Source organism: Cebus imitator, unplaced genomic scaffold (assembly GCF_001604975.1).
Source record: "Cebus imitator isolate Cc_AM_T3 unplaced genomic scaffold, Cebus_imitator-1.0 Scaffold75, whole genome shotgun sequence".
Lineage (NCBI taxonomy): Eukaryota > Metazoa > Chordata > Mammalia > Primates > Cebidae > Cebus > Cebus imitator.
Window position 1 is genome coordinate 2946757 of NW_016107390.1, and position 14151 is coordinate 2960907.

The 14151-nt window shown below is 42.5% G+C and overlaps 1 protein-coding gene and 1 non-coding gene across 2 annotated transcripts; both read right to left on the minus strand.

The window, feature by feature from the left end:
* Positions 1-3158: 3158 nt before the first annotated feature.
* On the minus strand, positions 3159-13207 carry LOC108306934 (cytochrome c oxidase assembly protein COX20, mitochondrial). Its single transcript, XM_017532097.1, has 4 exons — positions 12787-13207; positions 4686-4800; positions 4484-4547; positions 3159-3425 (listed from the first exon to the last, which is right to left on the minus strand). The coding sequence occupies exons 1-4, from the start codon at positions 12826-12828 to the stop codon at positions 3287-3289; spliced, it is 360 nt and encodes a 119-aa protein (XP_017387586.1). The 5' UTR covers positions 12829-13207; the 3' UTR covers positions 3159-3286.
* LOC119471817 lies at positions 8519-8620 on the minus strand. Its single transcript, XR_005200906.1, has one exon. It is a non-coding gene; the product is annotated as a U6 spliceosomal RNA (small nuclear RNA).
* Positions 13208-14151: the final 944 nt, after the last annotated feature.

Here is a 14151-nt window from a genome sequence, read left to right on the forward strand (position 1 = left end):
ATTTTCTACTTTCCTTGTTAAGGTCTTCTGCTTACCCAAAGAATAGTGTATATCTTTACATGACTTTTAAAGGGGTGTCTTGATCCCCATCACAGATTTTTATCTAGGAATAGAAGGATTCAAACCCTATTTGATCCCTAGCTCTTTGCTGAAAAGTGCATAAACAGGAATCCTGAATTTATTATATAGACCTCCTCGCATTTTGTAATCGAAGCAAAGGGAAACCAGCGATGGAGTAGAGGTACGTAGACTAAACAGATGCTTGCAAATCAAATGATGCTACGTAGGGATAGTCACGTTCTCCTGTTGCCAAACTTAGTCAACAGAAATCACAAGCCCAGAGAAGAGCTTCCCCGAGGCCCTTTTACTGAGATGGAAAAGCACAAGTAGTCAAGGAAAACCAAAGAGGGAGGGCAAGGGAAGGGGGAAGTGCATAAAGCACTTGTTTTTAAAAGTAGGTATGATAGATAACCCACAAGAAGTTTTTAAGACGACTAATAACCATAATTCTATTTTAATCAGCTATTTAGCTGGTACCTACTGCTATATCACCTAGTGTGACATTTTGGAATTAATGGAACAATGAAGGAAGCTGTACGCTGAAGGTTCCAAGTGGTCTTGGAAGGTAGGTTACTCTCACAGTTTGAAATTAGAAGGTGTTCTGAAAGTATAGATGAGAAGGGAAGGGGAACCTGGACTATCTTAGTGAACATTTGGTAATTTGGTCTTGCATTTATTGACTATTTTGTGCCAGATACTTGGATGAGAATGTAAAGATAAAAATGGCCAAGGTTTTTGCCAGCGAGACACTTAGGTTGTATGTGATTGTACCAGACACTGGTGACCGAGAGAAGTGCCAAATACTGTAACAGATAAGACAGAAAATAGTGAGAACTTAAAAGGTGATTGTAATTCTCAGAGGCTACTGAGCAAAAGAATGGAAAGTTATGGAGAGGAGGTAAAAAGGCATTCCAAGCGAAATGAAGTTTGAGTGTTGGCATGGATATGGTATAAAGGTCACAGTGCATTGAAGGTTTGGCAAAGAAACTAAATACAGTTGGGATGTAAAGTTGGATAGTAAGGTAGAAATTTATTGGGAGAGACTGGAACTGTCTTAACAGTCTCCTTATTGAGGGTGGGTGTTACAGACTTTAGTAAATTTATTAATACACTTTGTAAAACCTTAATAGCACAAGAATAAAAATTATTAGTGATCATGTAAATACCTGAAACATTTATAATCCAACCAAGTATGTTACAACTTTGTTTTTATCCAGGTTTCCAGTTTATGCAAACTTCTACTGTGAAAATGAGCTAACCTTGTTATTGGTGAAGGCATTGGAAATTTTGCCAGCCAAGAGAGCTTCTTTCTTATTCAGGGTAAGATGTCACTGCAGTGTGCTAGCATTGGAAGGGACCCGTTATACATGTTACATATATTACATGTCAGCCCTCCATGTCTTCCAGTTCCACATCCTTGGATTCAACCGTGGGTTGAAAATACTGGAGGTAAAAAGCCAAAAAATAACACTGTAACTTAAACAGAAGTTTAAGAACACATGGTATAATAACTATATTTACATAGCATTTATTTTGTAGTAGGCATTGTAAGCAATCTAGAGATGATTTAAAGTATATGGGAGAATGTATATAGATTTTTTTTCTTTTGAGACGGAGTCTCACTCTGTTGCCCAAGCTGGAGTGCAATGGTGTGATCTCTGCTCACTGCAACCTCCGACCCCCAGGTTCAAGAGACTCTTGTGTCTCAGCCTCCCAAGTAGCTGGGACTATAGGCATACACCACCATGGCGAAACCCTGTCTCTTCTAATAAAATTTTTGTATTTTTAGAAGGGTTTTGCCATATTGGCCAGGCTAGTCTTGAACTCCTGACCTCAGGTGATCCACCTGCCTCGGACTCCCAAAGTGTTGGGATTACAGGTGTCAGCCACCAAGCCCGGTGGAATTTTTTAACAGTTACTTGGTTATGACCAATTTGGATAATGTAGACTGCATGCAACTTTGCTTTGTGCCACTAGGAGTGGGCAAACTGTCTTTTACTTTTTGTAAATCAGTAAAACTTTTCCCTCGATGTGTGTTTGACAGTGTCATTCACTGCTAAGTTAGGGCATTTGGTAAACCACACAGCCTCTGCGTCACCCTTCTAGCGACAGCTGCAAGAAAAGGTGGGCATGGGAGGGAAAATGCTCTTGTGAATTGAACTGGAGCAAGCTCCACTTTTCTTTAGAAAAAGACACAGATCAAAATAATATTTTTTTCCTTGCTGTTTCTGACTTCCATGATACATCAAAGTAATAGGACCAGTAATGGCCACAATCCTGTTGACTGCAGGTATCTTCCAATATTTCTTGTAAGCATTTCTTAAGGCTCTAGCTTGTGTTTTGTTATTAATAGATTTTTTTAAAGTACTGTACTGATTAAAACCAGAAATAACTTCATTTTCCTAGAAAGGGAGAATTTCTCCTGGATGATTAAATACTGAGGATTTAGTTGGATGCTGTGGCTATTATTTTAAGTAATATTTTAATGGGAGCAGCTTTCAAATAGATTGTTTAAATTAATAAGTAATTCTGCAATTCTTTTTCTATTGCATCAGTCTCCCAAACAAATCTCACGTGCATATTTAAATTCAGAACTAAACTAATTATACTTAAAAATAAAAACCCTGCAAAAAATGTTGAGGGCATTTAAAAACAACTCTTTTGGAAGATGACTCAAATTCTAAGAAATGAGAAAACACTGTCAAATGATGGATGCATTTAAAAAGTGATTTGCAAAGTGATAAAATCCCTTAGTTTTAAATCTTGTAATGACATTAGCTGCTACAAGAAGCCAGTAAGTATTTGCTTGCTTTTAATGGGATCCTAGTAAGGTTGAGGTTTTTGTTAAGGGAAGTTTACTTATCATTAAACTCTAAACTTATTACAAGGAAACTCTTTCCAAGTACATTAAACACTAGGGCTTTTTTTTTTTTTTTTTTAACACTACGTTTTTATTGGCCCCACTGCCAATACATTCTGTTCACCTTTTAAGTATGAGAAGTCCACTATATGTAAGATGTGATAGTCCTACACTGGCAGTAGATATAGGGCCAGAATTAATCGCCAAGCTTTCATTCCATACAAGGGTGGGAAGAAAATGACTGCAACTTAAACAAACTTTATTTACTTGATTGAGAGCTTATTGTACATGAACTGTTTTATGTAGTTGATCTTAGCTGCATTCACACTGACTTCAGGGAGTCTGGTTTTCTATGCTCAAGGTTGTTCAATTGCTGCTATTACGGTTGTTTTGTTTTCTTTCAGGATCGAGGTGGGTACCTTCATATAATAACTTATTTTTCATTCCTTGTCTGGTAATTCTTTGCTGGATTTTTTGCTTTGCATAATTATACCTACAGTGAAACCTTGGAAGAAAAGAATATGAAAAAATTATTAATACAAAGTCCTACAGAAATTAATTTGTGGAATTTCTCTATAAATCACACAAAACGTAAATACGTAACAGATGACTACCCTGAGACTGAAAAACATGAATGTTCTAATTTGGAGTGCTATTATCAACACATTCTTTTTTATTATGAAACAGAAGGATATCTACATAACAATTTGTAAAGTGATAAAATCCATTAAGTTTTTCTTTTTTTGAATGCGGACAGGCGGTGGCTCACCTTGAGGTAGATTGCCTGCCCGCTCCCAAGATCCAATTAGTTTGGCCGGGCGCGGTGGCTCATGCCTGTAATCCCAGCACTTTGGGAGGCTGAGGCGGGTGGATCACGAGGTCAAGAGATCAAGACCATCTTGGCCAACATGGTGAAACCCCGTCTCTATTAAAAAATACAAAAATTAGCTGGGTGTGGTGGTGCCCGCCTGTAGTCCCAGCTACTCGGGGAGGCTGAGGCAGGAGAATTGCTTGAACCTGGGAGGTGGAAATTGCAGTGAGCCAAGATGGTGCCATTGCACTCCAGCCTGGCGCCTGGAGACAGAGCAAGACTCTGTCTCAAAAAAAAAAAATCAGTCTTCTGATGGCATTGGTTATTGCAAGAAACCAGTAAGTATCTGCTGTATGCTATGTCTACATAAAATGATTTCTGTCACCTTAAATAGATCACTCTAGAACTTCATGTATAAAGGAACCACACTGTATGTGTATATATACTATAAGGTCTGGCAAATATTTGAGATTCATCCACATTTTATATTCACTCATCAATAGTTGTAAACACATTCTTATGTGAAGTGTAGATACCACAGCTTTCTTTTTAATGGGATGTCTAATATCATGCATTTATCTGTTCAAGCATTTTAAGACAGATTTCCATGAAAATGTCCTTAAAAATCAAGATGCATTCTTCAGTGAGGGTGAGAATCTCCCAATGGGAGATTGCTCTGAAAAGAGCGTGTGCTTTTTAAATTAGATAACATATTATCATCATGGATGTTCTTGAATACTTAGCAAACATACCAGCATCCCAAAGTCACCAAGATAAATCCTCCTACTCCAACATCACATGATCTTCTAATTCTACCTGTCAAAAATAAGCATAACCAGTATAATCAATTAGAATTACATTTTATATACGTTAGTTACTCCATCTAGAAAAAAACAGCTAATCACATAAATGCTTTTTTAATACATAGAGAAATAAAAAAGCACAGATACTCACTAGTTAACAAAAAATGTCCAAAGCCAGCCACAACAGATCCTAATGAACCATACAGTACTGAATCCCGGGCGCAGGGAATATTTTCAACATCTAAAATTCCTAGGAGCTTAAAAGGCTAGAATAAAAAAAACAAAACCCTAGATTGAGTAAGAAAGTCATTTTATTTTAGGGTGGTTTGACAAAAGTTACACCATTTCTTTTGTTGTAGTTAAGGGTTTAAACTAGAATATACCATGTGACAACCTAAATCAGCTTGCATTGTATCTGTCCAGCTTTGGTATGCAGTCTGAATCTCTAAATCCGAAAACCTTAAAAATTGGCCCAGAAAACCCTAAGCAATAGGGTAACATTGAGCTATATCTTAATTTGCTAACCACTTGACTTGGAAATAGGAAACATTTTATTTTATGAGCTCTTTAAATGAGTTTATTTAGGAATATGGCTATTACTGAAATTGGAAGCAGCACAGTTTGCTTCAATAAATCCAATAATTTGGGAAGCAGAAACGGGAAAATAATTCATGTTTGCTTACGTAGTGCTGTTTAAAATTTACCCAATAATTGCCTTTCAGGTTTTATTAATATTAACTAGGCTAACATCAACTGTGGTTGTAATATTTCATTTTAAGATAAACATGGGCAATATGTTCAGCTCTTCTAGTCTCTGTTTTCTTGCCTGTGAAGTTAGGTTGCACTTGATTATATTTGATTCTTTGTTCATAATACATGGTAATGACAGCTAGGTATGGCAAAAAACCTGGGAATCCAGAGAGCTGGATTTTTGTCTCAGATCTGCCACTAACTTTTGTATTCTATAGGTTATTTTAATCTCCATGGTCTCAATCTGTAAAATGAACGGGTTGGTTTAGATGATGAAGTTCCTTTAAGTACTAAAATGACTTCTTTTTCTACGGTCTGGGTTGGATTTATGTATTTCTTTTTCCCAATATGTTTAACTGAGATGTCTGTTACTCTAGAGCGGCGAGACAGACATTTAAAAGTAACAGTCACACTGTTGAACTGGCATTTGTTAACACAAAAGTTTAGAAAACTCATAACCGTTTTCTAAAGTGTATATAAAGTTTTCAGTAAGACAGCTTTTAAAAGGAACCACTGTCCATTTAAAGGTTGCATAGTATTGTTTGGGGCAGGACATTAAATTAGAAGAGGATTCTGTAGGATGAGGTGATACCTAGAAAAGAAATGGGGAAAGGACAGTAAAAGGCAAGTCAGATTAAAGGTTGAAACACGAAGATACTCTCAATTGTATTTCTGCCTATGTTTGCTTCTTTGGCTGAAGCATCTGCTGGAAGAAAAAAAATGTGATTTGGTTCATAATAAAGTAAAAAATATTTGCTCTCTTGGATCATTCTATGTCATTTTTTTCTTTTTCCCCTCTCCCTATCTGGCTCCCTGCCCCCACCTGCATGCCTAACATAGGGTTGCTTACCAAGAGGTTGGGGGATTTCATTTAGCAAAAAGACTTTCTCCTATCGGCTTGAAAGCGCAGGGGACACATGACCATGGGGACAGTGGTATGCAGATGGGGAATGCTAGACTTTGCACTCCAGTCCAGGGCTATAGCTCTAAACTATTTCCCCAAGGACTGGATGCTGGGGCCAGAGGGTTAGTAACAGTTTTATCTAGTCTTAGGTGCAAAGATGCAAGTGTGAGATCAGCTTCTACCACAAGAGTAGAACGAAGTATTTTCTTTTTTTTTTTTTTTGAGAGAGTTCTGTAGTCTCTGCTTCCTGGTTCAAGCAATAATTCTCCTGCCTTAGCCTCCCGAGTAGCTGGGACTACAGGCGCACGCCACCACACCCAGCTAATTTAGTAGAGACAGGGTTTCACTATGTTGGTCTCGATCTCTTGACCTCGTGATCGCCCGCCTCGGCCTCCCAAAGTGCTGGGATTACAGGTGTGAGCCACAGTGCCCAGCCTAGAACTGAAGTATTTTCTAGTCCTACTCTCAGATTCTGATCAGATCCATGATGGACCATGGGATTTTTTTTTCTGGTGACTATTAGATTGGGAAAACACTGATTTAGAAAATTTTAATTTTAACAAAAGCAAACTTGCAAACAATAGAATATCTCAGCTGACTTTAAAGGCAAATATCTAAATAGAAGCTACACATCCTATTTAAAATTGTGCCTTCTAAGACAAAGCCAACCCCCAGCAAAACTATCTGGTCTAGAATAACAGTGGCTGATCTCATAATAAGAGCTGCTGGTTGGCAGGGGCGGTATTGGTGCCAGGCCCTCTATATGTTTTGTGATTTTCCAGCCTCTGTCAGATTACCTCTGAGACACTTAAGACACTAATAAGTGTTGGCAGAAGTGGAGGCAGAAAAGTCAGCTCTGACCCCAAAAGCCTATGAGATCCATTGTGCCAAACCACATCATTAAGAAATAACCAAGTCCGGAGGGTTTCAGGGGAGCTTTCCAGTTGTCACATATCTAAGGAGGAATACTACTAAGTCAGTAAATACATGCAATTTTTATCAAAACTGGGGAAGAATATACAAAGACTTATTTTAAGATGGCAATTTTCCCTTTTATAGACAATCTTCAGCCTCCTGGTAGAGTTGGAGGTCAGACTACTAGTGACTTGAAGTGTGTTTACCTTTATGGTTAAGTACACTGAGCTGTCAGATGCTCGGAAGTGGAGATGAATAAAGGATCCCAGGCATAACTTACTTTGAAGTACTCTGTTTATATACAGAAATATTCTGTCCATAATATGCATGCCTTTAACATTTCTATCCCTTAAATAACCTGCAAACTAACTCTTGCCACTAACAAATGTTAGATAGAAAAGCAGCTTTACCAACTCACCTTGATGGATCTAAGGAAAGCTCAAGAGATTTTCAAGCCAGAATGTCAATAATGGATAGAAATAGATCTCACCAAATGATAGCCAGTTGATCTTCCACCACTAAATCTGCTTCAGGGCCTGGATCTGCCTTTGCTCTGGTTGCAAAGGATGAATCGGCCCTACTCCCTATCTAAAACTTGAAGGGAGCACAGGCAGGAAGACCAGTTAGGAGGTCAAACAGGTAAGGGCCGGGCGTGGTGGCTCACGCCTGTAATCCCAGCATTTTTGGAAGGCTGAGGCGGGTGGATCACCTGAGGTTAGGAGTTCAAGACCAGCCTGGCCAACATGGCAAAATCCTGTCTTTACTAAAAGTACAAAAATTAGCCAGGCATGGTTGCATACGCCTGTAATGCCAGCTACTTGGGAGGCTAAGGCAGAATCACTTAAGCCCAGGAAGTGGAGGTTGCAGTGAGCAGGGATTGCACCACTGCACTCCAGCCTGGGCACCCGCTCTCACACACAAAACCCTCTGTATACCTGTCTCCCCTCACCAGCCTCCTAAACTACCATCCAGTTTTCTGCTGCCTTTCATAGCAAAACTTGAGTCTAGATGTGCTTTTCTACTTAAAACTTCCCATTCACCCTTTAACTCGCTCTAGTGAGGCATCTATCCACTGAACACCACTTGACACCACAATCAAGATCTCTGAAAGACATCCACTTTGCAGTCTGTCTTACTCTGCATCTCAGCATATATGGCACAACTATCATTTGTTTTTGGAGCTATTTTTACTTGGCTTCAAATACAACGTCTCGTGGTTTTCCATTTCACTGAATTTTTTGTTGCTGTTCCGTCTTTTACAGTGCTGATTTTGAAGTGCCACTCTTAACCTCTTATGGAATCTAGTCTCTTCCTAAGTATCTCAAGGCTTTCAGTTAAATGCTATTAGATGATGCCTCCAGATTTCTAGATCAAACTCTAATCTATCCCAACTTCAGCCTCATTCATCTGCTTATTGAACCACACTTTTTTTTTTTTTAAATATTGTCATCCTTGTGCAGGGGCCATGCTAATCTGTGTCATTCCAATTTTAGTATATGTGCTGCTGAAGCGAGAACGGAACCACACTTTTATGTATAAAAAGCACCTTGTACCTAGTATTTGCAAAATAAATTTCACCTCCAAACCTGCCTCTTAATGGCACACTACTCAACCCATTTTCAGACCCAAAACCTGAGTCATCCTTGATTCCTTCACCAAATCCATGTTCAATACATTAGCAAGTCTGGAAGGATCTGCATTTAGAATACATCCTGAACCAAACCACTGCCCACCAACTTCACTGCCAATACAGGGTGAGCATCCCAAATCCGAAATAATCCAAAATCTACAGCTTTTTGAGCACTGATATGACACCAAAAGAAAATGCCTTTTTTTTTATTTGGGAAGCTCAATCTGTACTATCAAATGACCATCTATCAACAGTGCCTGTTAGATCTTGATTTTATTCATAAAAATGTGTATCAGATGACTATAATAAACCCACCGTGGCTTTCAATTATGCTTAGATTCTTTTTTTTTTTTGGAGCTGGAGTCTCTGTCGCCAGGCTGGAGTGCAGTGGTGCGATCTTGGCTCACTGCAACCTGTGCCTCCTGGGTTCAAGTGATTCTCATGCCTCAGCCTCCCAAGTAGCTGGGATTACAGGTATGCACCACCACATACAGCTAATTTTTGTATTTTTAGTAGAGATGGGGTTGCACCAGGTTGGCCAGGATGGTCTCAATCTCCTGACCTTGTGATCCGCCTGCCTCAGCCTCCCTGTGTTGGGATTACAGGTGTGAGCCACCTCGCTCAGCATGCTCAGATTCTTACCATTGCTCCAAAGGCCCCACATGATCCTGTGCTTTTTCAGCTCCCACTCTAGTCCACTAGTCCAGGCACAGTGGCCTTGCAAGTGTCCTCTAGCAAGCCGAGATGAACACATGCCGTCTTTCTCCTGGATCTTGGCATGGTTGGCTCAGTAAACAAGTCTTGCTTATTGATTCCCCAATAGAACGTCAGCTCCTTAAAGGGATTTTTCCTGTCTTAATGAGTCTAGTACCTAGTTTAGTGCCTAATACTCAGTAGATACTCTGTAAATATATTTGAATGGGTGAATTAAGAATTTACCTGAATGTGAATTTACCTGTATGTACCAAATTTCACATTTTAAAGTTTCTTGAAGGACAAGTATGTGGCAGAGGATGGTTTTCAGGGGCTAGTTCTATTAAGGTATGCCAGCTTGGTAATTTGCATTTTTACTTTAGGTTTACTAACTCTTTTTTTTTTTTTTTTTTTGAGACGGAGTTTCACTCTTGTTACCCAGGCTGGAGTGCAATGGCGTGATCTCGGCTCACCGCAACCTCCGCCTCCTGGGTTCAGGCGATTCTCCTGCCTCAGCCTCCTGAGTAGCTGGGATTACAGGCACATGCCACCATGCCCAGCTAATTTTTTTGTATTTTTAGTAGAGACGGGGTTTCGCCATGTTGACCAGGATGGTCTCGATCTCTTGACCTCGTGATCCACCCGCCTCAGCCTCCCAAAGTGCTGGGATTACAGGCTTGAGCCACCGCACCCGGCTACTAACTCTTAAAATAAAATAATCCTTCTCCCTGAGTTGTGCTGGAATGATCACTGACAGATTTTTTTTTTTTTTTTGAGATGGAGTCTCCCTCTGACATCCCGGCTGGAGTGCAATGGGGAGATCTCGGCTCACTGCAACCTCTGCCTTCACGGTTCGTGATTCTTCTGCCTCAGCCTCCCGAATAGCTGAGGCTGTAGGCACGCACCATCATGCCCAGCTAATTTTTGTATTTTTAGTAGAGACGGGGTTTCACCATGTTGGCCAGGATGGTCTCCATCTCTTGACCTTGTGATTTGCCCACCTCGGTCTCCCAAAATGCCTGGATTACAGGCATGAACCCCTGCGCCCGGCCCAAAATTCTTTTTTAAAACATCACCACAGGCTTCCTTTCTGCCATTACCTTGGGCTGTTAATTAGTCATAGCTTATATTAATTTAATTAGCTTTTTGATGAGCTCTGATAGGTACTGCTGTTTCATGAGCAATTTCTTTTGGCTTCCCACATCTATGCTGTTTTGAGGCTTATAATTATTCTTCATTTCAACAACTACAATATTGTTTTGCTGTGTACTGATGAGCCAATTAAATAGGTCAATGTTGATCTTTTTTTTTTTTTCCATTAAGTTCTTTTTAAAAAATTTCCAATGGATTAAACCACCTTTATGACCTTTAAAAACAGCTGTTATCTCCTATCCAAAAGTCCCATTCAAGAGTCCAGTGTTTATCACAAAGCTGGATCTAGGATTTATTATGTGTAGTTATGGTACACCATGAACTAAAAAGTTTCAAACAAGGATTTTTTTTTTTTTTTTTTTGAGACGGAGTTTTGCTTTTGTTGCCCAGGCTCAATCTCAGCTCACCACAACCTCCACCTCCCGGGTTCAAGCAATTCTCTTGCTTTGGCCTCCCAAGTAGCCGGGTTTACAGGCATGTGCCACCATGCTCGGCTAATTGTTTTGTATTTTTAGTAAAAACAGGGTTTCTCCATGTTGCTCAGGTTGGTCTCGAACTCCTAACCTCAGGTGATCCACCCACCTTGGCTTCCCAACAGGCATAAGCTACCACCGCGCCCGGCCATAAGGAGCCCTTTTTACAAAACAAACAAACAAACAAAAACACACTAAACTTATTCCAAATGGGCAGTGGATGGGACAGTAAAAACAGATGAGGCACCAGTAGTAGTATGTAACTTGGCAAAACTTTTTGATGTTAAATTATGAAAACAATTTATACAGTATTTGTTAATATTAACTATATGATCTTATGCTTTGGCCAAATTTAGATGGAACCCCACCAGAGAAGCCAGAGCAAGAAGTGAGAAAAATTTCCAAGCTGAGAGAATATTTTATATATCATTATCTGGAAAGTATATATTAGGAGCCATTTAGCACACAGTGGGTCTTCTATAAATATCTGCTCATGATTAGCCAATGTTACATCTCCATAATTTATACTAAAATACTTTTTTTCCTCTTGCATTATCCTTTCGTGAACACCTGTTCTGCCCTGAGGATATAAATTGGGTTCCCTGCTCTTAATAAGGAGCCCAGGCAAAGACAAAGACAAGATCATTTATTACCTTCCAATATGATAAACGTAACGACGTACAAGATCCCTGGGAAGATGGGGAAAGCACTTAAGTCATCTTTGGAGGAACAGGAGCCCTTCCAGGGAGAGCATTTGGTTTAGCTTTACTATGCCAAGAATTTGGGTTTTATCCTTAAAGAGATAGGATGGGCTGCTGGAACTGGATGTTAGGCAGAGGGATCAAACTGTCCAGTTTACCGGTTGGAAAGGACCAGAGGACAATAGTGGAAGGTGGATTGAGGAGACGGCATCGAGACGGCCACCAGCTAGGGAGGCCACTGGTGACGGGGGAGAAATCTCAACCCTTCAACGTAGGACACTCAAGTCATCCCTCAGCAATTACTGCTCCCTCTACGTTAAATGTGACGAATACAACTTTAAAGACAAGGCACCTGTCCTCAGGGAGCTTTTTAGTCTCTACTACTAGCCTTTACTAGCAAATTACAGTGCAGTGCCCTTAGCAAAAAAATTTCTCGCCAAAAGATTCCGTACTGTTAGTTTATTTCATAGTGACTACTGCTGGTCCCCTTCTCCCTCTAGTTTTGGCCAATTTTTTTCCAGCAACTTAGATTAAAATGTTTAAAGTGAGCACCAGGAGCTCACCAACTGAGCTACGCGGCCTGTAATCCCAGCACTTTGGGAGGCCGAGACGGGTGGATCACAAGGTCAAGAGATCGAGACCATCCTGGTCAACATGGTGAAACCCCGTCTCTACTAAAAATACAAAACATTAGCTGGGCATGGTGGCGCGTGCCTGTAATCCCAGCTACTCAGGAGGCTGAGGCAGGAGAATCGCCTGAACCCAGGAGGCGGAGGTTGCGGTGAGCCGAGATCGCGCGATTGCACTCCAAACTGGGTAACATGAGTGAAACATCGTCTCAAAAAAAAAAAAAAAAAATGTCTAAAGTGTCCTATTAATAGGACTAGGAACAATTAAAATAGTTTCGAGCCCAAGGGTGGCAGAGAAGCCAGTGACACGTGCTCCGGGCCTAGGAGCCCCGCGGAGGCCGTCCTTACCCATCGCCCACCCCGTTCTCCCACCCGCGGCGCGCGCCCCGGGGGCCACTGAGTTACCTTCCGCTTCGCGGGCTCGTCGGGCTCCGGCACGGCGGCCATTGGGACGACTCCGCGCCTCCACCAGCCCTGCGCGGCCTGTGCCCCCAGAGCTGCCGGCCGGCCCGCGGCGCTCCTCCCCGTCCCGCGCCTGCGCGCCGCCGCCTCCCGCCCCGTCCCCACGCGCCGGCCGCCATTTTAGAGAACGTTCCTAACGCTCCGCAGTGGCCGCGCCGCGCCGGCGATTAGGCTGCGAGGTCCTTTGTTCTATGGAACGGGTGACACTTTCTTCCCAGCTCGGCACACAGCCAGCAGGGCCGGGAGCGCAGAAGGAGAAGCGTTCGGGAAACAAACCGGCTCCCTGACTCCTGGCAGGGCGGGGCGGAACCGAGCCAGACTGCTCCACTTCCCGCCCCAACCCCCCTCTCCGCCCCGACCGCCATTTCTAACCGTCTCCGGCGCGCGCGCTCGCTCACGTGCACGAGCACCGGGCGCGCGCCGAGGGGTGGGGCCGCGGCGGAGGGAGCGGGCGCGGCGCTGCTGCTTTGTCCCGCGGGGTGGGCCCCGCCGCGGGGGTCAGCTCGGCCCCAGCCCGCCCTGGCGCCCCAGCCCGCCCCGGCCCACCGGCCCGGAAGTCGCTTCGCGCTGCTCGGCGGTCCTCGTCCCCTAAGTGTCTTTTGTCCTTCCGGCCACGGGACGAGCCCTTGGTGCCCAAGCGGCCCCACTCCGCCCCTGCAGCCATTTAGTCCCAAGTGCCTGCCTCGTGCAAACGGGGCTCCCACGCCCACCCCGCTTCCTCCCTGTTGTAATAAGTTTCTTTACTAAGTGGCTTTAAAATAGCACCGCGCAGTTCGTGTGAAGGAGACTGGGGACAAAATGGAGGGAGCAGCTAGCTGATGTACATGCGTCAGGACGTTGGTGTCTGCGGGGAGGGTGCGCAGGGGACGAGGTCTTCCGGCGTTCCAGAAAAATGGCTCTGCAGCGTGCATCTTTGATGTGAAGTGGTGGTCCACGTTTCACTCCTCCCTACGACTGCGGCATAACGAGAAACAAAATACTGCATATTGGCGAGCCCAGTCGAGAACGCGTGCGTGCAAGGTCGAGCCCATTTTCCAGCGATCAAAATAATGCAATTCTTTCTAGTATTTAATTTTTCCCTTTCAACCTTATGCTTCCTTTATTTATGTACTTGTACATTTCACGTTTAGGCTAGGTGCATTTCGAAGGGCACTCCTGGGAGACTGGACTTGTAGAGTATGTCATTGTGCAAAGTCATGCTGCTTTGAATTATGCTACTCGCTGGCACACAGCACTCCATGTTAACGATGTTGAATTCATATTAGTACCGTTCATTGGGCGGTTTTTTAAATCCATAATGACCTGTCT